This window comes from Dermochelys coriacea, chromosome 11 (assembly GCF_009764565.3).
Source record: "Dermochelys coriacea isolate rDerCor1 chromosome 11, rDerCor1.pri.v4, whole genome shotgun sequence".
NCBI classification, from domain to species: Eukaryota; Metazoa; Chordata; order Testudines; family Dermochelyidae; genus Dermochelys; species Dermochelys coriacea.
In genome coordinates, this window is record NC_050078.2 from 28,447,443 (window position 1) to 28,471,792 (window position 24,350).

Consider the following 24,350-nt stretch of genomic DNA (forward strand, 5'->3'; position numbering starts at 1 on the left):
AGCACATGCATGCAGGCAAGAGCTTTGCTGAACTGGGGCCTTACACGTTTTCAATATTCAAATTTTACACCACAAATATACCAAAAACCCCATAAATAGAATATTAATACACTACAATAATTGAATAATTTATTGTCAAATACTCACATCGCTCATGTTTAATGCGTTGGCCTTGGCTTGAATAAATTGAGGAACGTCAGGGTCCAGAGTATATTTGTGTTTCAGTTTCTCACCCTCCTGCTTATAATTTACCTAAGAAGGAAAATAATACACAATATCTCTTTTACAAGATACAAGGTAGGTCGCATCAGCTTAATCAGATACAAGTAGCAATGTTTAATACTTACCCACAAACTGCAGTTTTACTATATATATAGCCCTTGAAACACAAAAGGTCTATTAGATGGAATTTGAGTCTTTGTATTTCAATACATGAATATCACAACAATGTATCAGACAACGAATCAGGAACATATACAACTGACAAATTCTGTCCTATCCATAGTAGTGTGTGGAGAAACTGCTTACCTCACTCAGTTGCTTGGTATTGTGCTGGGCCAAAACCATTGGCATTGAGTCCGGTAGACTTGTAAACTTGAAGGTGTCTGGGTTCTGGCGATATTTCTTTTCATTTAATGCCTCTCCAGCTTTTTTAACCTTTTCAACATCCAGAGAACCCAGGGGGCTCCATCCAATACCCTTGAACCAGCTGTTGTAATCTTGTTTGTACAAGTTCTGAAAAAAGACAAATCCTAAATTGGTCAAAGATTGCAAAGAATTTCCCATTGAATAGCATTCCTTCTATTCAAAGTGATAATCACGTGACCTAGTCAGTATGGTTTGCATTTGACAGAAAATATTTATAGTTTCTTATTGGAGAAACAGAAAGCTTTGCTTTATCTTTTTTACATTTCTCTATAATTTCCTGGGATTTTGTCCTGGGTGCCCTACATGCCTTGTTTCATACATTTGGTAGACTCTCAATTAATATTTACCATGTTCCTTCTCTCTTCCCCTTCTATGGTCCCACCTATTCTTAAAATATTCCTGCTACAACATAGTGACCCTACAGCATTCTTTGTTTGTTCTGCATTGTATAAGACTAGACTGGACTTGCTTTTACACTAATAAACTCTTTAGGGCAATGATTTGATTTTTGTTTACCATATTTCACCTGTTGTATAATATGTGAAATTTATAGCACTGTGGGTGAAATTTACTCCACCTGCATAAAACTCCAGGGTATCTTTGCAGGTGAAGTGCTGGGAAGTTGAGACCACTCAATCCATGGCTCCTCCCTTGACCTGCCCCCAACCTACTCTCAAATTGACCTTCCACGCAGCCTTGCAGAGGCTGGTTCAGAAACCAGTTCTGCAGTGCAGAGTGCTGTGTCCACCCCATTCCTGCACAACCCTTGAAGGGTCTAAGTGGAATGTAGTGTCCTATGTTGGTTCCCTGCATTGGGTTGACTTTATAATAATCATAATAATAATAATAGTTATATTTTTGCCCACTCCTGCTGATAAGGAGCCATGTTGTTATTATGTTGTCTCAGTCTGAGATGAGGACAAGATCAAGGGGCTTTCAAAATATCTCCCCAGTTAACTAAACAAAAATGGGGTGCATTGCAAAACAAAGAATCAGTTTTGGGCTCAAGTGTGATAAAAGGCATTTTAAAAAGTCCTATGAATTCAATATTCCAAAAATACAATCTCTACTGGTACGCACATGACAAAAATCCCATTGAATAGGACTCTAGCCAGGAATGTAACACCTCCAAAACTCCAAACCATCAGCTGCCAAAGTAAAATTTTATAGTTTCCCCCCAAATAGATAATAAAGTCTGCTTTAAATTTTTTACAGGGATATGCTGAGTCCCAACACAGCAATGGGACTTCCAGATAATAATAATAAAGTTTTTCTTCTACTTTCCTTGGGGTGCATTGTATTGTTTTTAAGCAACAATGAAATTGGCAAAGTTGAAACACTTACATTACTTTGAATTTGCATCATGTTCTTTGTAAGTTCAACATTCATGGCATCCGGCAGATACGTGTAGTGGTGGATCAGATGTTTGTAGTGGGTATTGGAGGCTATGTCTTGAGACTGTTTAGCAGCTTGGATACTGACCATATCAACAGGTGTATGATAGTTGGTCTTGGTCTTCTCATAGTCCTTCTTGTACTCACGCTCAGACTGCAACTTTGCCACATTCATATAATGGACAAGTTTGGGATCATCACGCACACTCCTGAAACCAACATGTTTTCCTTTTGCCTTTTCATACGCTTCTTTGTATTTATACTGAAGGGAGAGGGAGAGGATGGTAAATGTGCTACGCACATCTATTGGATATGTATATTGATATCTAGATTTAATGTTCAGACAATAGAAAGGTGTCCTTTCTTGTAATGATCTTTGGGGAAGGAAGGTCAGATGGGTCAGCCATCCCAAATGGAATACCCATTGTCTGTATGTACACTAGACTTTCTTGGAAATCTCCCAGTATTGCCCTTTACCAGTGCAGCAATGGGGATAGTAGTGGAGTGAGCACTAGTGTAAACAAGGCACGAGCGCCTAACTCTGTACAGAACAGATTTCACACAACACTAGGGTGAAGGCAGGAGCTCTGCTAACGCTAACACTTCTACTACAGTTACTACTTGTGGAGCTGCACCAGAGAGAGCGCAGTGAAGAGAAACTTACAAAGGAAGTCCTGTGTTAACAAGGGTTGTATGAGTTGTATTTGAACAATTTACCAGCAACTGGTCAATCAGTGGTTTAGTAGCTATGGCAAATAAACTGAACACAACGGCCAGGTCCCCTCTGGTGATTTAAAATCACTGGATCAGCCTCCAGTTTGTGCAATTACACAATAAAGCCTGTTGAGCTGTACGTAGGTTCCCCCTCCACGCTATGGCAAAATATGATTCAGGATGAAGTGTACCATGCCACCATAATGTACATGCAGTAGATTATCTGGCAATTTACCATAGCCAGATTATGCTGTTTAATAGCTTTGTCATATAGCCATCTATGACAAATGGATTAAAACAGACAGTACAGCAGCTTCTGTTTATATATACCAATGCAATCAGAATAAAATAGGCCTCTTCCCATTTTGCTACTAGAACAATCTGTTTTATCAGCAGCCTTCTCAAATACCTCCCATATAGTAATGCTGGCAAACCACGATATCTAAAGGGAGGAAGTCAGTCTCTCACTACCCACACAGAGAAAATGGAAACAGAATGACACAAAACTGTGGGGGAAACTATGATCAAACAATGAGGCTGGACATATAGCATCTCTGCCAGAGCAGGCTAGCAACTTCTGAGAGAAGGTAAGGCAAAATGTGCAGGATCCGAGCCAACTTACAAAGCTAGTAAAAATCACATTGTATCTAACTCAAACCACATCAGGTAAAGGGTAACCTGCCTACCCTAAGGATAGTTCATTAGTGATGTTAAGAAAATTGAAGTAGAATAATTTTTATAAGCGTTTTCAACAAGCATTAAATTCTAAGGGCCAGATCCTCAGCTAGCGTAAGTGGACATAGCCCCACAGAATTCAGCAGACCCATGTTCAATTACTTCAGCTGAGGATCTGGACCTAAATATTCTATTAGAGAATTTATAACTTAAACTAACATTTTGAGCCAGATTGAGAATCTGTTACTCACACTTGTGACTCCAGAGAGACTTCTTGTGTGAGTAACTGCTCGCTAATGGGAGTAAAGGGTTCACAATCTGGCCTATAATGTGTAAGATTTTTGTTGAGAAATGACACAGAATTTACCTGAAACTGATACTTACATCACTAGCAATGTTTCTTGAGGCCTTAGCTAGAGTAAATGGAATAGCATCGCCTAACACATTGTTCCCTTTGGCTATCAAATCATGGTAATCTTGTTTATAATATGCCTAAAAAAAGAAAATTCAAATATTATTCAGGAGGGTTTAGCACCATGTTAACTGCATGCAATTCAAAAAGTTACTTCTGAGATAATGTAAGTATTGCAGGATCTGGATGATGTAGTGGTACCAGGCACCTCGTTCACCATTTATTAGAATACATCCACATTAAATAAGCTATATTGGTTTCCAAATTTAAATTATAAAATAACAATGACAGCAATTATTTTGTTATAATTCGATTATATAGAACTGCATCTGCCTATCAAACAAAAGCCAGGTGAATTGCTTACATGGTATCATTATTTGGACAGATTATGTAGTTTACACTACTCATCACTACTTATTTCATTAACAGCATGTGACTTAGTCATATCCTTCAAGAAACCACTTACATCACTGATGTTCGCTGCATTGTATCTAGCCTGGATAAACTGTGGGATATCTGGTGTCATGGTGTATTTATGTTTGACTTCCTCTCCTGAAGATTTGTATAACCTCTGCAAAACACATGACATAGTTAACCACTTCTTTCCAAGCATAATGAGCTCCAGATCACTGTGTATTAACTGAGGGCTCAAGTTTGGTCTCTCAGACATATATTGCCACCTACCTCATAAAATCAGTGACTGCACTTTCATGCACAGGCTCCAATTTTACAAGCTATGTACTAGCCTATGTGATATAAATATCATGACATAAGTTGTTCCACCAGAGGGAAAGCACAAATAGAAAAATTAAACATTAGTATGACACAAATGCACATAGAAACATACCCATCTGTGAAAGAAAGACAGCACAAGACAATGACAAGGAATTGTAATACAGAGTAGGACCTGGCTACTTTGCAATGACTAAAAGACATATTGTGATTTATTGAATTTTATGAATTAGTGAAGATGGGAACACCACAAGGAAGGAAAATGTAGTGTGTCCATTACATTTGACTGTTCTAGTTGGATTTAAGTACTTATGCTAATACTTAAAATGGCAGTAAATATACTGCAAGTATATTCTAAAAAAGACTTGGTAAAATGGGACCTCACCACCAACACTGGAAGGTTTTTGTGAAGATGGCAAAATGTATGGATTAATGAAAGGAAGATCAGGAAGATTCTCCTGTCCTGTTCAGTTTTATAAGTTCGCGATGGCCATTCTGATCTGGGAGAGTGAACTAAACCCCTGAATCTGTTTTTATGGTCACCCTTTATCCAGTGAAGCTAGAAGTGCTTTATTTTACAATTTAATTCGTATCATAATAGAGGGAGGCCCCAATTTTTAAAGGTATTTAGCTATTGCCGCACTCCAGCATTGCAATGTTTAACTGGTTTAGGAGCTTAAGTCTCATTTTCAAAAAGGGTTTAGGCACTTAGGAATCAAAATCCCATTGACAGTCAGTGGGATTTAAACTCCAAGTGCATAAATCCCTTCTGAAAATGAGACTTCATTGTTGCAGCGCTAAGAGCGGCAATGCCTAAATACCTTTACAAATCTGGACTGGACTCCCTGAGAGTCAATAAGTCTGAGGGTGTAAACTTTGTGTGACATCTGTAGTTGCACATACAGTTGTAAAAATATTTTTAATTCATTTCAGTGTTCCAATTTAAAATATGGGCCAGATCCTCAGCTGATAGAAATCAGAATAGCATAGTTCTTTTGGATAAAATGGCGCTATTGAAGTCAATGAAAATTTTACCATTGACTTCAACAGGGCTGGAATTTCACCCTTTGAGCTATAGTGATTTACGCTAGCTGATCTAGCCCAAGGGTGGACAGCCTGTGGCTCTGGAGCCACATGTGGCTCTTCAGAAGTTAATATGTGGCTCCTTGTATAGGCACCGACTCTGGGGCTGGAGCTACAGGCGCTAACTTTCCAATGTGCTGGGGGGTGCTCACTGCTCAACCCCTGGCTCTGCCACAGGCCCTGCCTCCACTCCACCCCTTCCCATCCCCTCTCCTGAGCCTGCCATGCCCTTGCTCCTCCCCCCCCCACCCCCCGAGCCTCCTGCATGCCACAAAACAGCTGATCGGGAGATGTGGGAAAGGAGGGGGAGGCACTGATCAGCTGGGCTGCCTGTGGCCTGTAGGCTCTGGGAGTGGGTGGGCGGAACTGATGGGGGGCTGCTGCTGTATTACTGTGGCTCTTTGGCAACGTACATTGGTAAATTCTGGCTCCTTCTCAGGCTCAGGTTGGCTACCCCTGATCTAGCCAATACTGCTCTCAGTAACTACAGTGTAAAATGCTGAGTGAAGTTTTATGGCCTCTGTGGTGCAGTAGATGAGACTAGATGGTCATAAACAGTCATTTCTGGCCTTAAAATCTGTGAATCATGGAATTAGGAGCAAGTCCATTGAAGTCAGCGGAGATACTCACAAAATCCATTATACATGTTCGTTGGGGTTTTGTGTGTATATTCTCACATCAGACTATATTAATATCACAACTATAAAAACTGCAGAAACCCCCACACTGTTTTTCCCTTTGGTATGAAAATCTCTTTCCACAGATGTAATAACCACTTACAGGGAAATAGTGTGATTGTTTAATTCAATTAAACCGGTATGTAGATACAGATACTTCTGTAGACACTTCCTTATTTTGTTATGTTCCCTTTCTCCCAGGCTTACTCACATCATTGAGTTGAAGTGTATTCTGTTTAGCTCGGACCATAACCGGGGAGTCCACCACACTGGTAAATTTGATGGTGTCTGGGTGCTGACGATATTTATTCTCATTCAGGGCTTCTCCCGCTTTTCTAGCTTTCTCTACATCCAATGAACCAATGGGGATCCAGCCAATGCCTTTCATCCAGCTATCATATTCTTCTTTGTAGGCATGCTACAAAAATAAGTGACCACACAGATCAGATAGTTATGTTTGCCTTTGCCTGATCCCTCTGGGTCCTTTCTGTACAAAGAAGCATGTTACTTACATTACTCTGTATCTGCATCATGTTTTTGGAGAGTTCCAAGTTCATTGCATCAGGTAAGTAAGTGTAATTGTGGATCAGCTGCTTGTAATTAACATTGCTGGCAATGTCCTGAGCCTGCTTGGCAGCCACAACATTGACCATATCTAATGGGATGTTGTATTTGGTTTTTGTTTCCTCATAATCTTTCTTGTATTCCCACTTGGACTGCATCTTGGCCATATTCATATAGTGAACCAGTTTGGGGTCATCCTGGAGGCTTTGGAAGCCAACAAGTTTACCCTTGGCAAGTTCATAGTCTTTTTTATAGTGAACCTGTCAAAGCACAATCAGACATAAAATACACTTTCTTTAGTGAGCAATTTAAAATTGTGAAGCAATGATATGTGTTTCTTATAAATTGTTTCCTTATAAATGGGGGTTCTAGGGAAAATATAGCTATTAAATTGCAACAAATTTAATTGTTTGTCATTAAAATAGTCATAATAAAACTTAATACTTATATCTCTTTACATATTCATTGCTGTACAAATACTAGCTAACTAATTCTCACAGCTTTCCCCCATCACCAAGGTAGGTATTATTATTCCAATATTATACATGGAAGAGGAGGGAAGTCAGAGGTATATTAAGTGACTTCCCCAAGGTTACACACCAAGAATCTGTTCCAAAGCCCACTGAACTCATTGAGAGTCTTTCTGTGACTTTAAGACCAGGTTCCAATTACTGACAGAGTCATGATAGGTTTCAGAGTAGCAGCCGTGTTAATCTGTTTGTGGCTGTATCTTAGAGCTTGGCTGTAGACAATGGATTGTATGGTGTCTCCTGGATGGAAACTGGAGGCATGTGGGTAAGTATAGCGGTCAATAGGTTTCCAGTATAGGGTGGTGTTTATGTGACGATCGCTTATTAGCACAGTAGTATCCAAGAAATGGACCACTTGTGTGGATTGGTCTAGGCTGAGGTTGGGGTGGGATGGAAATTGTTGAAATCATGGTGGAATTCCTCAAGGGCTTCTTTTCCATGGGTCCAGATGATGAAGATGTCATCAATGTAGCACAAGTAGAGTAGGGGCATTAGGGGGTGAGAGCTAAGGAAGCATTGTTCTAAGTCAGCCATAAAAATGTTGGCATACTGTGGGGTCATGCGGGTATCCATCGCAGTGCCGCTGACTTGAAGGTATACATTGTCCCCAAATGTGAAATAGTTGTGGGTGAGGACAAAGTCACAAAGGTCAGCCACGAGGTTAGCCGTGACATTATCGGGGATACTGTTCCTGACGGCTTGTAGTCCAACTTTGTGTGGAACGTTGGTGTAGCGTCATGATAATAACTCCGGTATCCCTTGGTCATAGGCCTGTGACTAAAACAGGAGGCCTCATTGTCTCTCTTCATTACAGTAGAGTTGGTGATGTTTTATTTATTCAAGTGTGTTATAAAACAAGTGTCAGATTTTTCTTGACACTTACGTATCATTAAAATAATTAGTTAAGTAACAAAACAATAATTTAAAAACAGACTCACTGCTTATTAAAGCATTCAGAAAAATAACCCAGCAAAGAATTCAATAAAAAACACCTCAATAAACAATCCCTCACATATAATAGAAACGCAACCAATTTAAAAATAAATCATCACTACATGTAACTAATGGTTACATGAAATGGGATGTACTTACATCGCTGGCAGCCTGTCTGGCAGCCTTGGCAACTCGGATAGAAATAGCATCATTTCTTAGATCATATCCTTTTGATTTTAAATCTTCCATGTCCATTTTGTAGTAGTTCTGGAAGAAAACGTCACTTTTGAAATAAAAATCTAAGCCTCCATTACTTACAACTTTAAGTATATGTTAAATCAAGCGCTCTTACTCCAATGTAAACTTACATCACTAATATTGTAGGCATTAACTTTAGCCTGGATAAACTGGGGCACGTCTGGAGGTAGGTGATAATTGTGAATTATAGCCTCACCTTTGGATTTATATAGTATCTGCAACAGAAATAAAAAATAAATGTGTCAGTCAAATGCTTATAAATTACAAATGCTTAAAACATGCTGAGTCATATAGCTTGAATTAAGCATTTTACATAATAGTAATACTTTTATGTATATAATACTGTTATTTAAAAGATGAAATCCTAGTCCCATTGAAATGAACGGCAAAATGCCCATTAACTTCAACAGGGCCAGAATTTCACTCAGAGAATATAATACATACATGTACACACACATACTCAAACCTGTGGTAAAGCAACCATTTGAGGGACTGACAAAATCTGGTTCCTCAACAGAGGTTATTTTCTGGTAACACAATGAATTGTACTCAGTACATTTGAGGATAATTTCATGAGTGCCCTTAAGATAAAAGGCACTCAGTAAGGGGGGGTCTTGTGTATAGGTATCACAGAGGAAACTCAGATTACTTGAATTAAGTTCCACCTGCCTGAACCCAGGCTGAATTTGCCTCTTGTGCAGTGGAACCACATTGACCTCACTGTGTGTGGGGACGTCCACACCAATGAAGGGAGGGGCAGGATTTGTCTGATAGCACTTTGAGAAGAGGTAAATCAGCACATTTGACTTTAGAATTCAATTTGTTAATGTATATAAATCCACTAGAAATATCAGCACTTACATCACTCCTCTGGGCTTGGTTGATTTTAGCCTGTACTATAACAGGCTCATCTTCAATCTGGGTATACTTAATAGTGTCCGGATGCTGGCGATATTTTTTCTGTTCAGAAAATAAAAAGACAGTGTTAAATTTCCTTGATGGCTAAAAGCATCTTTTAATCTATTTCCATTGCATCTCTTTGTAAAAGTGAACATAGGGTAACAATGTAATTTTATATCAGACTTGTCCTTATATACAAAGAAAATTTTAATCATAGTGACATTAGGTATTTTCGTAAACAAACAATTATAGTGTTGCATTTGCAACATTTGTATATGTGAACATGCTGCTGGACTTTCAAAATGGAAAAGCATATGGAGAGATATGATTTTGCACATTACTGTTAACAGTTCATGCTCTCATGTGCATAGTTTGCACGTGCAACATAAGTGCACACATTTTAAAATGTTGACCTTGGTGCATATCTTCCATTGGCACTAATGGAAGCTCTTGTCCTTATTCTGCTTTCATTACTCCTTTACAAGCCCATAGCCTTCACTGGGTTGCACAGGCATGAGAAAAAATAGAATATGGTCCAGTATCTTCCATTTCCTGTGCATCATATTGCAATCTATAATGATAGTGATCATACTATGATTGTTATTTTCAGCTTAGTCATTTATCTATCATCCCACTGAAGTCAAAAAGTAAATCGCAAACAGACAAGTATAGGTGAAAAAAGACAACAGGAGAGAAAACATCTATATGCATAAATTGCAAACCTGGACCAAACCATCAAATTTGCCATTATATAAAGTTTGATTGCAGGCTCAGAAAATTATATAAACACTTGCCATTGTGGTATGCCTAATTTACTCCTAAAAGAAGACATCAAACCATATCCTGCAGTGTTAGTAGGAAGTCAAGATGAATTTGAATGCAGATTGGTAGCAGGATATCCTTGTATTTATCTTTGTTCACTGCAATTCATCCTGTCTAACTCCAGCCTATCGTATGTGAAGTATGAAATAATGGCAGCTCTCTGATTCTCTGCTGATGATGATTGTGATCTAAAAACTGAGCAAATGTTGCTGTGCTGCCTTTTCAACCATGAAAGATTAGAAGGAAATCTTCTTGTCTTGCCTATTTTTTCTTTCTTGTTGGTTCAAAACAATTGTGGAAAGCGGGCCCAGCACTCTTTGTGTCAGTGATACTCAGAACTAGCAGGAACAATGTTCCGCCTCCAGGAACTCTTGGCTCTTTATAGTCCCAAACACTGCTCAGTAACAAGAACACTTAAATATTGGGTAGGAGGAAACCAATGCATGAAAGAACATATGTTTTTAATATTGGTGGATATCAGTATTCGTATCAAATACTCTTTACCCATTGGACTGATCTTGCAAGGAATTCCCATTGAAGTCATGCATTAGTTGAGAGGGTATTTCACATGTAAAAGAACAGCATCATATACAGTGTGAAGAGTAGTGCTTTGTTGCCTTAATATTTCTCTGGTGTACACTCTATTGGAATAGTAATTAATTTAATCACATTACATTTGTTTACCTCATTGAGAATGTCTGTAGCTCTCTTAGCCTTCTCTGCTTCCATGGACCCAAATGGCACCCATCCACAACCTTTCATCCAGCTATTGTAGTCAGATTTATATTCATTCTGGAATAGACAAAGACAAATGAGGAGTTCAATGAAAAGAAAATGCTTCCATTGGTCCGAATTACCCATGTTTCAAAACAGTCATAGCTGTAAGGAAGCTTGAATGTTAATTTTTATATCAACAAAACTGGAATTGCCTAGGAGGCAAACGGGAAAGAGGAGAATGTCCTTACAAAATATAGAGAGGCCTCTATATCTTTATTACAACATTAGGATGATAGGCTGCTTCCTTCGTGATAAAAGTTTAGATATCTGTACTCCCTTGAATGCATTCATGAAGCTCTTGTTAACTTGAATGCAAATCACCTGGTTCCCACTAAAGGGGCTTCATTGTATTCTATTCACAAAAGAAGACCTTTGCAAAGGTATAATTAAGGTTGGGAATATCTATACCTTAAACAGAGAGTTATATTTTATACTGTTCAGGTACTCAGTTTCTATGGTAATAAGAGCCATAATAATACTTATAAACTAACAGCTCATCTCGCTACCTGGGCGGTGCCTTAGTGGGGCCGCGAGCAGTGGAGATGCATTTTGGGATTGGGAGAGATCTCAACTGAGAGCAGCTGAGGCAGTGTTACATGAGCACCTCTCCTTTCCTCCCCCCACCCTCCACTTTGCCTTCGGTATGTTAGGGCAGCTTCTTCTCCTCTCTCTCCCTGCTCCAGGGAGGGAGTAGAGAGGAGGGGGTCACATGCTGCATCTGGGCCTGGGCCAATGGTTGCTACACATGTGTGCAGGGCTAGTGATTGGCTCCTTTCTGATGGTGGTGGAGGGGGGACAGGGATTGATATCATTTGCTGTCTGGGTAGAGTAGCCATTGTGGGCTTCCTGTTTCCCTTCCCACCCTTAAACTAATATGCTGGATCTCTGACGATGCCAGCAGCAGGGTTGGTCACCAGTTCCAGGGTCTGGAAGGGATTTTTCCCTTGTGGCAAAATTGCATGATGAGGGGGTTTGCCTCTATGTCTCATATGGCTTATGGCTCCCCTCATCTCATCTTTTCTACATCTGGCACTAAAAGAGGAGTGAGTCAGGACTCCTCCCATTTCCAATAAGGGTCCCTTAGTTGGCCTGATGGCACAGAGGGCAGTGGCTAGCCAGGTGAAAAAACAGCAGGAGCGGAGATAAAAAAAGGCACCATCCCCTGGCACTGAAAGACCTCCCCTGCCACCACCGCAATGCTGCCGAAGACCGGAGCAAGTGAAAGACCCGACGCCGAAGTGCTGCTGAAGACCCATGGGGTGGCACCCTTTTTTTTTTTATCTCCACTTCCCCTGATCCACCACCGAAGACCCGGAGTGCCGCCGGGTGAGTAAAAATTTAAAAGGTGCCAAGTAATTAAAAAGGCGCCACTTCTGCTACGCTCCTGACAGAGGGGACATGGCCTTCACCCTCACCCTCAGGTTTATAGTACAGTGGGGTCTGAGGACCTAATCTAAGAGTGGGAGAACTGTGGAATTCCACCACAATGCAGGTGAAGGCTTTAGGCCTAAGACTGAGAGGGGGCTAACTCAGAGAGATGAAGGAAGGGGTCAGAGGTGAAGCTTGCCCTGAACCCTGGCAACCAATCATAAACATTTCAGATGAAGAAGACTTCTGATTGTTTTTTGAGAAAGTTTGAGTAGGGGTGTTACTTAGGTCAAAATAAGGTTTATAATAGAAAGTAATTTACTTGAACTGCAGAGTCATATCATGATTTCATAATACATGCACAGCCAGTTTACAGAAAATCCATTAAAAGAGAATATCAAGTTAGCAGCTGTACATTCTGCCTTAGAGGTCACTCCTAATTTCTGTCTGGTGCTTAGTGAAACACTTTTGCATATCATTTTTCAGTGCATATCTAAGATAATCCTTATGATTTGTAGCCTGCAGCACGTTAGTTACATTGACAGAACTGGTCAGTAATAGCACACATACTGTAAGTCAATATCATTTATTTCTAGAAGGCTTGTATTTTCAGCATTTATGCTAACTACCAACATGCTTTGCAGTCACATTTGGCTTACAGTGAATTGTAAGTAACCCATTTGCAACAGCAGAACCTTCATAGAACTGGTCCATAATACCACACATATCAAAGCATGACCACTTACATCACTCTGCATAGAATAGGCCTTCTTTGCAAGTTCCACATTAATACTGTCAGGAGGATAAGAGTAATTATGTAGGAGATGCTTGTAGTCTATGCCGCTTGCGATAGCCTGAGACATCTTAGCCTGAGTGATTGGAATCATGTCCAGTGGTGCTGTATATCTGCTCTTTGACAATTCATAACCCTTCTTGTATTCATGCTGTGGAAAGGAATTCAATGCATATATTTTGGATTAACACAGAATACAGTTTTGTAAAAACAGATATTCTTTTCAGAAGAAAGCTACCTCCTGGCAACATCAAATGTTTTAAATAAGTTCAATATCTGCTAACTCCATTAGATGTATTAGAAACAGATGGAATTATAAGGCACAAAATATTATTTTTAAAACAGTTCCTCCAATACAAAATGGTAAATAATTTGCTGTCATTAATCTATATTTTGAAACTACTGTTATGAGATATCAGCAAATGTAATGACCTCCACCATTAGCTGTCAGACAGATTTAAGCCAAGAGTGTCCAACACCAGAGTACAGATCTTTAGCACTTGAGCTAAAGGAGAAATTTCATTAGCTGGCAGCAGTAGTAGCCTGTTATCCTTCATATGTATTACCCAGTAGAGAGGGATATTACACACACCTTATTAAACTAAAAAGAAAAGGAGTACTTGTGGCACCTTAGAGACTAACAAATTTATTAGAGCATAAGCTTTCGTGAGCTACAGCTCACTTCATCGGATGCATTTGGTGGAAAAAACAGAGGAGAGATTTATATACACACACACAGAGAACATGAAACAATGGGTTTATCATACACACTGTAAGGAGAGTGATCACTTAAGATAAGCCATCACCCACAGCAGGGGGGGGGAAGGAGGAAAACCTTCCATGGTGACAAGCAGGTAGGCTAATTCCAGCAGTTAACAAGAATATCAGAGGAACAGTGGGGGGTGGGGTGGGGGGGAGAAATACCATGGGGAAATAGTTTTACTTTGTGTAATGACTCATCCATTCCCAGTCTCTATTCAAGCCTAAGTTAATTGTATCCAGTTTGCAAATTAATTCCAATTCAGCAGTCTCTCGTTGGAGTCTGTTTTTGAAGCTTTTTTGTTGAAGTATAGCCACTCTTAGGTCTGTGATCGAGTGACCAGAGAGATTGAAGTGTTCTCCAACTGGTTTTTGAATGTTATAATTCTTGATGTCTGATTTGTGTCCATTCATTCTTTTACGTAGAGACTGTCCAGTTTGGCCAATGTACATGGCAGAGGGGCATTGCTGGCACATGATGGCATATATCACATTGGTAGATGCGCAGGTGAACGAGCCTCTGATAGTGTGGCTGATGTGATTAGGCCCTATGATGGTATCCCCTGAATAGATATGTGGACAGAGTTGGCAACGGGCTTTGTTGCAAGGATAGGTTCCTGGGTTAGTGGTTCTGTTGTGTGGTGTGTGGTTGCTGGTGAGTATTTGCTTCAGATTGGGGGGCTGTCTGTAAGCAAGGACTGGTCTATCTCCCAAGATCTGAGAGAGCGATGGCTCGTCCTTCAGGATAGGTTGTAGATCCTTGATGATGCGTTGGAGAGGTTTTAGTTGGGGGCTGAAGGTGATGGCTAGTGGCGTTCTGTTGTTTTCTTTGTTGGGCCTGTCCTGTAGTAGGTGACTTCTGGGTACTCTTCTGGCTCTGTCAATCTGTTTCTTCACTTCAGCAGGTGGGTATTGTAGTTGTAGGAATGCATGATAGAGATCTTGTAGGTGTTTGTCTCTGTCTGAGGGGTTGGAGCAAATGCGGTTATATCGTAGCGCTTGGCTGTAGACAATGGATCGAGTGGTATGATCTGGATGAAAGCTAGAGGCATGTAGGTAGGAATAGCAGTCAGTAGGTTTCCGATATAGGGTGGTGGTTATGTGACCATCGCTTATTAGCACCGTAGTGTCCAGGAAGTGGATCTCTTGTGTGGACTGGTCCAGGCTGAGGTTGATGGTGGGATGGAAATTGCCCGTTGCCAACTCTGTCCACATATCTATTCAGGGGATACCATCATAGGGCCTAATCACATCAGCCACACTATCAGAGGCTCGTTCACCTGCGCATCTACCAATGTGATATATGCCATCATGTGCCAGCAATGCCCCTCTGCCATGTACATTGGCCAAACTGGACAGTCTCTACGTAAAAGAATGAATGGACACAAATCAGACATCAAGAATTATAACATTCAAAAACCAGTTGGAGAACACTTCAATCTCTCTGGTCACTCGATCACAGACCTAAGAGTGGCTATACTTCAACAAAAAAGCTTCAAAAACAGACTCCAACGAGAGACTGCTGAATTGGAATTAATTTGCAAACTGGATACAATTAACTTAGGCTTGAATAGAGACTGGGAATGGATGAGTCATTACACAAAGTAAAACTATTTCCCCATGGTATTTCTCCCCCCCACCCCACCCCCCACTGTTCCTCTGATATTCTTGTTAACTGCTGGAATTAGCCTACCTGCTTGTCACCATGGAAGGTTTTCCTCCTTTCCCCCCCCCTGCTGTGGGTGATGGCTTATCTTAAGTGATCACTCTCCTTACAGTGTGTATGATAAACCCATTGTTTCATGTTCTCTGTGTGTGTGTATATAAATCTCTCCTCTGTTTTTTCCACCAAATGCATCCGATGAAGTGAGCTGTAGCTCACGAAAGCTTATGCTCTAATAAATTTGTTAGTCTCTAAGGTGCCACAAGTACTCCTTTTCTTTTTGCGAATACAGACTAACACGGCTGCTACTCTGAAACCTTATTAAACTGTTACCCAAACAAACCACATTCTGGATAGAATTTCACCGATAGTAAATTGGGACTGCATACTGAGGACTTTCAGGGATGCTATATGGTGGGAAGGGACCAGATACCATCAGCTGTGTCAGAGTGTAGGTGGTATCACAGCTCTGCATGCAGAGTAAGGGTTCTGCATGAGAAACAAACAGCTGGTGCATAGGGAGGGTTGGAGAAGAGCCACCTACCTTTACATTTTCTAATTAGCCTGCAAGTGCCTCAGAGCCGAGCTTTTGTCTCTTATATGTCTATAAAAGGCCTAGCACACAGTATATAAATGAATAAACAACAACAATAAAAGAGATTATTATAGAGACACTTACATCACTCTGCTGTTTGGCCACCTTTGCAGAATGTAATAACTTGGGATCATCATGAATGCTCAGAGCTCCAATCATTTTCCCTTTACTTAGCTCATAGTCTTTCTTGTATGCCACCTGCACAGTGAGAATGAATATGTGAAACTATGCTTCACATTTACAACTAATCTACTGTGGCTACATTCATATTTCATACTTACATCACTTGCAATTTTACTGTGAGCTTTAGCTGCAAGAAGTGGAATTGCATCAACTTTGATTTCAAATTTCTTCGCTTTAGACCTCTCCCAGTCATACTTGTACCAGTTCTGCAGACATGAAAATAAATGAAGTAAGATATGACATCAGATACTAATCCATCAATTAGAGGATAAAATAACAATGACTGTCAATATTTTGGGCTTCTAATTAACATGTTGATTGTTTAGAACATTAATTTAAACCCAGTTTATCATATCAATCTTTTCAAGCTTAATTCTCTTTTACGCAAAGATTATTTTGCACCCTTGTAGAAGTGCCCTGAAGTGGGTGTAAAGAGAACTGATTTCCACTTTAAGGCCATCCATTTTATACTGACAATGGTTAGGCTTCTGGTGAACTGTGACCTCTGCCCATCATGCTGACCAATAGTATCTCATTGTTCACTTGTGTTCCTCCCTCGGTCTGTATCTAGCTGTTGCCTCTTGTCTTATATTTAGATTGTAAGCTCCTTGGTCAGGGAGTGGCTTTTTGTTCTCGTTTTGTACAGCTCAGTGGGGACCTGATCCACAAGTGGTTCTAATAGGTGCTACGGAACACATATCATAAGTGCCAGAGTTGTATAACATGGTCTTCATGTAAATGAGAATCGGAACCATTCTCTCCACTTTTTATCTAGTCTGCTACTATTAACTATATTAATAACAGTCATATTATCTATAAATATCTCTATTTCTATATGTTTCAGTGTGCATGTGTGTGTGAGATAGAAAAAGAGAATTATTAGTTATCTGGAGTTTTTTCACATCTCCTAATATTTATTCTTGTCATCAGTATTATTTAGAGTTCTTACTCCAGGTGCAAGAATAAGTGCTTTGTTTCATGTCATCTACAGGAAGGTGTTAAATTAATACTTACATCACTCAGATTATATGCATTAACTCTGGACTGGAGGAATAATGGAGCGTCTGGTGGCATGTGGCATTTGAATTTCTCACTTTCGTGTTTAGCTTTATAATTCAACTGAAAACAATCAGAAATAGTCAGAAGAGAAAAGTACAGCCCATGGGTCACAGTCATTGGTTAATAAAAGAGGTAAGCAAGAGGGTAAATTTTTGTTTCAGATCAAATTTCACAAAGTTTTACAATATTCTGTTTTTCCTGTTTTTTGCTTATCTGAATTTGAGATATATCCTCACTCTATGAGCCAAAACCTCAGCTGCTATTCATCATCATAGTCCCACTGATTTCAGTGGAACTATGCCAGTTTAGACCAGTTGACACTTTAGTTCTCTGTCCTTAGTGCACTCACTAATGCAAGTTAAACAGCTAGGCCAGAATTTTTTTCTTTCAGAATAAGAATCCTTTTCCAGGTCTGAAACAGTTACATTTGTTATCAGTAATTCAGCTCAGTTCTAGTTAAGTAACATTTTTGAAACAGATGTTTATTTTTGCATATTAAATAGAAAGGCAAGAAGGTAAAAAACGCAGTGTGTAAATGCACTAGCCTTTCCCCTATGGAGAAATAGATTCCAATCTTAATTAAATCACAAGTGAAAATGAGACTGATGATTTCATACTGGTTCCTGTCTGTGCACTAAATCCCACTCAGTTGGGAGTGTTTGTGCAGTCAAGATCCAGGACTAGAATAGCACAGGTGTTACATTTCAGGATTGGGATGCGTTGGTAGAAATATATATATAGAAGCTTGCATAATGCTTGACCTCGAGATATCTGGATCTAACCAGTTCTTTGCTCTTACAAGCACTAAATTCACTCAATTTTTAAAGCAAAAAGTTAATCAGTCTAATATGTTTAATATGTCATTTTATGATTATTCTCATAAAAAGTATAAATAATTTATGTTATTATTTTAAGTGACCACAATTCTCTGCTGCAAAAATAAATACAGAATAATTATGGGCCTTTTCCATTGACTTCCGTGGGCTTTCAGTCAGGACCTAGCAGTATAAATCAATTGTTTGTGATCATTGTTAATGAACAAATAAATGATATGGGACCAATCCCACATGAACAGTCCTTTTTTCCTGGACACAGAAGAATTTCCTTGTTTTTTCTTGAAGTAATTGTGACAAAATATAACAGAAACACATTCAACATGTAACAACACCTATCTCTAATACAGTACTTTTCATCCACACATCTCAAAGCACTTTACAAAAGAGGTAGGGGTATTATTCCCATTATACAGATGGAGAAACTGAGGCATAGAGAGGGAAAGTGACATGTCCAAGGTCACCCAGCAGGCCAAGAGCAGAGCCAGGAATATAACCCAGATCTCCTGAGTCCCAGTCCATTACTCTATCCACTAGAACACACTGCCTCTCTACAGAACACATGTTAAAAAGTACCAATGTCTTTTTGACATGACCAACAAGCAATTCTGTTAATCCATCTTGGTTTATTCTGTCTGAGGGCAATACAGCTGGCACACGATGAAGAGTGATGTCTGAGCTAAAACTAATGAGCAAGTGCCTGGTACCGTGTTCATCCATACAGACCTCCATTGTGAAGGTTCTAGTCGGAGGTTCAAGTTATTTTCCCAGATCCCTTCAATACCAGAAGAAGTAGCTGACTAGTCTGTCAAAAGATTTTTAACCACCCTTTCTATGCACTGGAGCATCTATGCAGAGGCAGCCCTCATTTGGCCATCAGTTAGGTTTTGTTGAAGGACAATTGGACCAGATTAATTGGTCCACTGTTCCAAGTGGGTTTTATGAATGAGTGCTTTCTTATAGGATCACGTAATGTCAATATCGTTAACAGACTCGATATGAAGGGGTAGGCGGGAGACTATGTTTAACTATTCTGGAATAAGAGACCTCAAAGTGCTGAATACCCTCAGCTTCCACAGAAGTCAGTATTAACTGTGGGCACTCAATATCTTTCAAGAAGTGCTCAGCGCTTTGCAGTATCAGGCCAAAAGGACCAAATTGTGCCCTCACTTTCATAAATGTAAATCCCATGGACTTCAGTGGGAGGTAAATGAGGGTAGAACTGGTCCTAAAACAGTTCAACAATAAAAGTACTTTGTCTCATTATATTGACCTGATGTTATATCTCACTATAACGGGAGCTGACCCTTCCATTTTGATATCCACTGGGTATCAAAGAAATAACTGTAGATACTTTGTAAAAAGAAAAGGAGTACTTCTGGCACTTTAGAGATTAACAAGTACTCCTTTTCTTTTTGCGAATACAGACTAACACGGCTGCTACTCTGAAACCTGTAGCAATTTTGACATTTGCATTTTTGCTTTTCCCCTCTGCCTGCCCTCTTAATCCACTTAGCAGAATTTATTATTAAACAACCTTTGAAGCCAACCAGACACTTAGGTAGAACAACTGTAAATAATTTTAGTACATTCTGATTGACAACAATCAGTTGCTTACAGCTATAAGACAAATACAGAGGTAACAGAACACAGGGTAAATATGGGCTAGATCCAAAACTCCAGATCAGACAACACAACTTTGAGGAGGATTTGAAATCTGAATCTTGATCTGAATTTGAGACTCAGGCCATTATCTATATTTTATTACTGTAACCTCATTGACCTGTACTGGATCTATTACAGCATAGCTGTCATAAGAGGAAGTCAGAGAAGAGTCGTTGAAATATTTTACATAAATCAGCATGAAAATGTGATTTGTTATGTTTTGCTTAATTTGTCAGGCTACTTACTTCACTCAGCTGCTTGGTATTGATCTGTGCTTGAACTTGTACTGGAGAGTCGGTCACTTGTGTAAATTTGATTTGATCAGGATGCTTTTTGTAAGTATTCTGGAGGAATAATAATAAAATATGTTTCAAATCCACAAATATAAATAAAGTTTGCTATCAAATAAGATATTGTAATATTGCATTACTAAATACTAACTGTGCCCCCAATAATGATACATATTGTAATGGAATGTAAAACTGTATTATAATAATTAGCCACTATGTGGTGCCGTGAGTAACATAATTTACCACAGCTGGTAACAGCCAGAGCTGGGGTGTGCATTAAAGGATCTTATAGTGAACACATCTTGTGTATCTCTCTGGAAAGGAAGCTCTGTAACCAGTCCATATCTGGAACAGAAGCCTGACCTGCTAGTAACAGCCCTGCAATCTACCACATACAAGGTGTACATGACACTTATAGTCTGATCCAGTGGGTCTCATTCTGATTTATTCTTTAAAAAATTAGAAAACTGAGGGCAAAGTTGTGTTTTAGAACATTTAATGTGAAAAAATGCTACATAGAGCAAAGCAGCAGCCTTCTGTGGTTACACCTCTCCAAAAAAAATAAATAGGCTAAGCACATCCTGACCACTAGGTGTCACAAGAAACTACTGAAAAGAATACATATGTCTGTGGCCTTTAAAAATTACATAGCACCTAATCCAAAACACATAGAAGTCAATAGTAATCTTTCAATTGACTTTCATGGACTTTGGATGAGTTCCTTTTGCAACTTACTGGTTTCCTTTCAGCTAGTATTGCCAAATACTTACATCTTTGCACTGGTCTAATTTCTTTATAGCTTCATACTCTTGAGTTATGGTTTGAGGGAAGTAGCATTTTGTCTTATCCTCCTCATAATCTGCTCTGTAATTTTTCTAGGGAATAAAAATGACTTTAGATAGTAAGCAAAGTGATCTTGCCTTGCAATGAAAGTATGGTGAAATCAATACAAACACTGTCATACTTACATCACTATTCATAGCTGCAACATTCATGTAGTGTGTATAATATGGGTTCTCATAGCTGCCTACATATTGACCCAAAATATTCTTTTGATATGCATCTTTATATTTAATCTATGGAAAAATCACATATTTATAAATATATATAACTGAGGAAGTCAGGTCTGAAATACAGGAATAATTACAACAATACTTACATCACTGAAGTTTTTCAGAACATTATCCATTTGAAACTTTGGAGTGTCACAATAATTAATGCTTGTTGCTTTTGACTTCTCATAGGCTTCCTTGTATAATTTCTGCAAAAGAAAATAAAGTCAGGTAGTACAGAAGATTTTGCTGAATATCCACCAGTATAAGTGATACTCTGATTAACATTTTGAAATGACACTAAGAAATAAAAGTAAGCCATCAGCTTGACAAGGCAATAATCTGCTAATGTAAAAAGCAGAGATGGGATTGAGCTGCAAAATTTGGATCTGTATCTGTGTTTTGCTGAAATGTCCACATGATAGTCTCGAGGGTTTCAGTCCATTATAAATATAAGGGGCAGATGCAAAGTTCAGATCGAATTCCAGAGCCAAACTTTTCCAAAGGTCATAGTGTTCAGATCCTGGGTTTTGGTACATCCCTGTCTCTGGTGAAAATGCTGAAGATATAAAACAAAAGGGGGAAGAGCAGGGAACAACCTATCATTAAGGCTATTTTATTTTCAGATTTACTTTGCAGGTCGTTAAGCACAAGTCAATTTATGCAGCAGTTCTGCTTCTGAAGAATAATTTTTATTAAACATTTTAAACTAGAACAGATAGAGTCTACCTAGAATCCCTTTCAGCAATTAGGAGATGGGGCAGACTATAGTATTACCAAATCTCTCACAATTTTATCACAAGTGCCATGGAATTGGTGCTTTTCATAAAGCCCCAGGAACATGATTAGGTGAGAATCACTGCTGCTTTTAAAAAAAAATAAATAAATAAACTGCAGCTCCTCGGGATTGGAGAGAAAAGCTTGAAAACATGACTTAAGAGTACCCTAAAGGCTCAAAAACTAGCAAGCAAATAAAAAGAACCCAAAATATATTTATTTTTTAACATATCTCGATTTTTAAGCCTGTCTCTTGATTGGGGGGGCAGGGGCTGACTCATAATTTTTCAACTCTTGGCAGGGTCATAACTAGGGCAGGGCAGGGGGGCAGCCGCCAGGGCGCAGTGCTTGTTGGGGCACAAAAATGGGGCAGCCCAGGATTGGACCCTGCGGCGTCAGCCCCCCTCCCCGCAGAATCGGGCCCGGCAACATCAGTCGGAGTCCTTGGGCATAGTTTGGGGGTTGGGGGGGGGTCATTGCCCTTCCCAAACAGAGGCCCAGGCTGGGAGCGGAGTGGGTTTCCGGAACTGCTTCCCCTGCCAGGTGCTCGGTGCCTCTGCAGCTGGACGCCGCCTCCTAGTGCCGGTCAGCTTGCCCTTCTATGTGTGCTGGCACTCTATACAGCCACCATTCTGTCTTCTGTACCTCAGTGAGTGCCCATGGAGGGGGGACAGGGAAAAGGGGTGGGGAGCGGGAGACATGGGGGAGGACGAATGAGGTGGGGGAGGAAGAGGCAGTGGGGAAGAAGGGGGATGGAGAGGGCAGGGGAAAGAGAAGAGGATAGGGGAATGGAGCTGGGGGAGGTGGATGTGGGAGTGTGGGAGGTGAATAGGGTCAGGGGACAGTGGGGAAGAGAGATGGGATGGGGAAAAGAAGGGGATAGGGGAAGAGGGGGGAGCAGGAACCGCGCATGCAGCATCCCCTCAGCAGTAGCAGCAGCTGGGTCTCCCCCATTAAGCCAGCCCATCTCCCCCAGCATTGGGTACCCCTGCCACAGGTAACCCCCTCCACTACCCTCCAAATACCACCTTCAACACTCCCCCAAGTATCCCTCCCAATACACAGACACCCATACAACATCCCCCAAAAACTTCCTCCAGTGCCTCCTCCCTCCCCCCCCCCCCCCAGCAGTGTCCTCTATTTCTCACAGCCTTGGTTTCCAGAGTTGATGGGTGTGAGTCCACCCTGCCAGCAGCCACCTGCCCCCAATGCCTGGACAGGGGACTATCACGTGGCCGAGCTCAGAGTTTGAGCTGTGCAACCATGAGCCTGGCAACCATGGGGCTGGAGCAGGGCCGTCAAGGGGAGCAAAGGGTGGTTCTGCTCTGTGCACAGGGAGTGGGGGGGAGAGTGACCCGTCTGCAATGGCAGGTCCCAAGCAGGGTGTGGCCATGCTGCTGAGAGGCAGGTGCCCAAGGTGGATGAGTACTCCAGGGAGCCCCTCGGGGAGCCTCTCATGACAGCCAGGCTCCAAGGGCAGGGGCTGACTCTATAAGGTGCTGCTGGCCAGCGCCAGGCTTCTTCAGGGCAGAGGCAAGAGCATGTCAGGGGCACCGCTCAGAGCTGTGCCTCCTGCCTTGCCTGGGGAGCACCCAGCTGTGCAGAGGCAGACGACTTGGGGAGAAGGGCAGGGAGGGCTGCCAGGCAGCCAGCCAGGGCCCCAGCACCCAGAGCACAGAGAGCCAGGGGCCTGAATGGACCAGGCGGCTCCCACCCATTTCTGATCTGCCAGCTCCTGGCAGGAGGTGACAGTTTTCAAATTGTGGGGCACATCCCCCTAGGGAGGCATGCCCCACAATTTGAAAACCTTTTTGCTAAATGAGAGGCAGAAATGGGGGAGCACATGACCCTGCGTGCCCCCCACGCATCTAGGAGGTGCAAATATGATTGTTTACCCCGAGCACTAAAATGCTTACCTACTCTTGGACTTAGCAAGACAGACATAGAGGTGAGAGGAACGGGGTTAGAGAAAGAAAGGAGACGCACATTTTCCCCCATCCCGTAAAACTGAAGAATCATTACATCACTGAAGGGAACTATGTATGTGAGCATGTGAGAATTCTACTTCTTTTAGCTTCATCAGACACCAAATGAAAGTTCCGTCCAGCTGTTGGGGAATGGATACGACTTTCTGATCTGTAACACCATCACAAATACTGTTGTAACAAGAACAGGAGTACTTGTGGCACCTTAG

The 24,350-nt window shown here is 40.7% G+C and overlaps 1 protein-coding gene across 1 annotated transcript in view; it reads right to left on the reverse strand.

Annotated features, from left to right (window-relative positions):
- The window catches only part of NEB (nebulin), a 200,323-nt gene that overhangs the window by 162,061 nt on the left and 13,912 nt on the right, over positions 1-24,350 (reverse strand). Inside the window, exons 11-29 of the mRNA XM_038422666.2 lie at positions 21,487-21,588; positions 21,296-21,403; positions 21,098-21,202; positions 20,283-20,381; positions 17,495-17,599; positions 16,579-16,686; positions 16,382-16,495; positions 13,234-13,431; positions 11,027-11,134; positions 9,482-9,580; positions 8,731-8,835; positions 8,522-8,629; positions 6,848-7,159; positions 6,547-6,753; positions 4,310-4,414; positions 3,816-3,923; positions 1,993-2,304; positions 529-735; positions 148-252 (exon numbers count right to left, since the gene is read on the reverse strand). Coding sequence (XP_038278594.2) covers positions 148-252; positions 529-735; positions 1,993-2,304; positions 3,816-3,923; positions 4,310-4,414; positions 6,547-6,753; positions 6,848-7,159; positions 8,522-8,629; positions 8,731-8,835; positions 9,482-9,580; positions 11,027-11,134; positions 13,234-13,431; positions 16,382-16,495; positions 16,579-16,686; positions 17,495-17,599; positions 20,283-20,381; positions 21,098-21,202; positions 21,296-21,403; positions 21,487-21,588 — 2,715 coding nt within the window. The remainder of the gene's footprint in view (positions 1-147; positions 253-528; positions 736-1,992; positions 2,305-3,815; positions 3,924-4,309; positions 4,415-6,546; positions 6,754-6,847; positions 7,160-8,521; positions 8,630-8,730; positions 8,836-9,481; positions 9,581-11,026; positions 11,135-13,233; positions 13,432-16,381; positions 16,496-16,578; positions 16,687-17,494; positions 17,600-20,282; positions 20,382-21,097; positions 21,203-21,295; positions 21,404-21,486; positions 21,589-24,350) is intronic.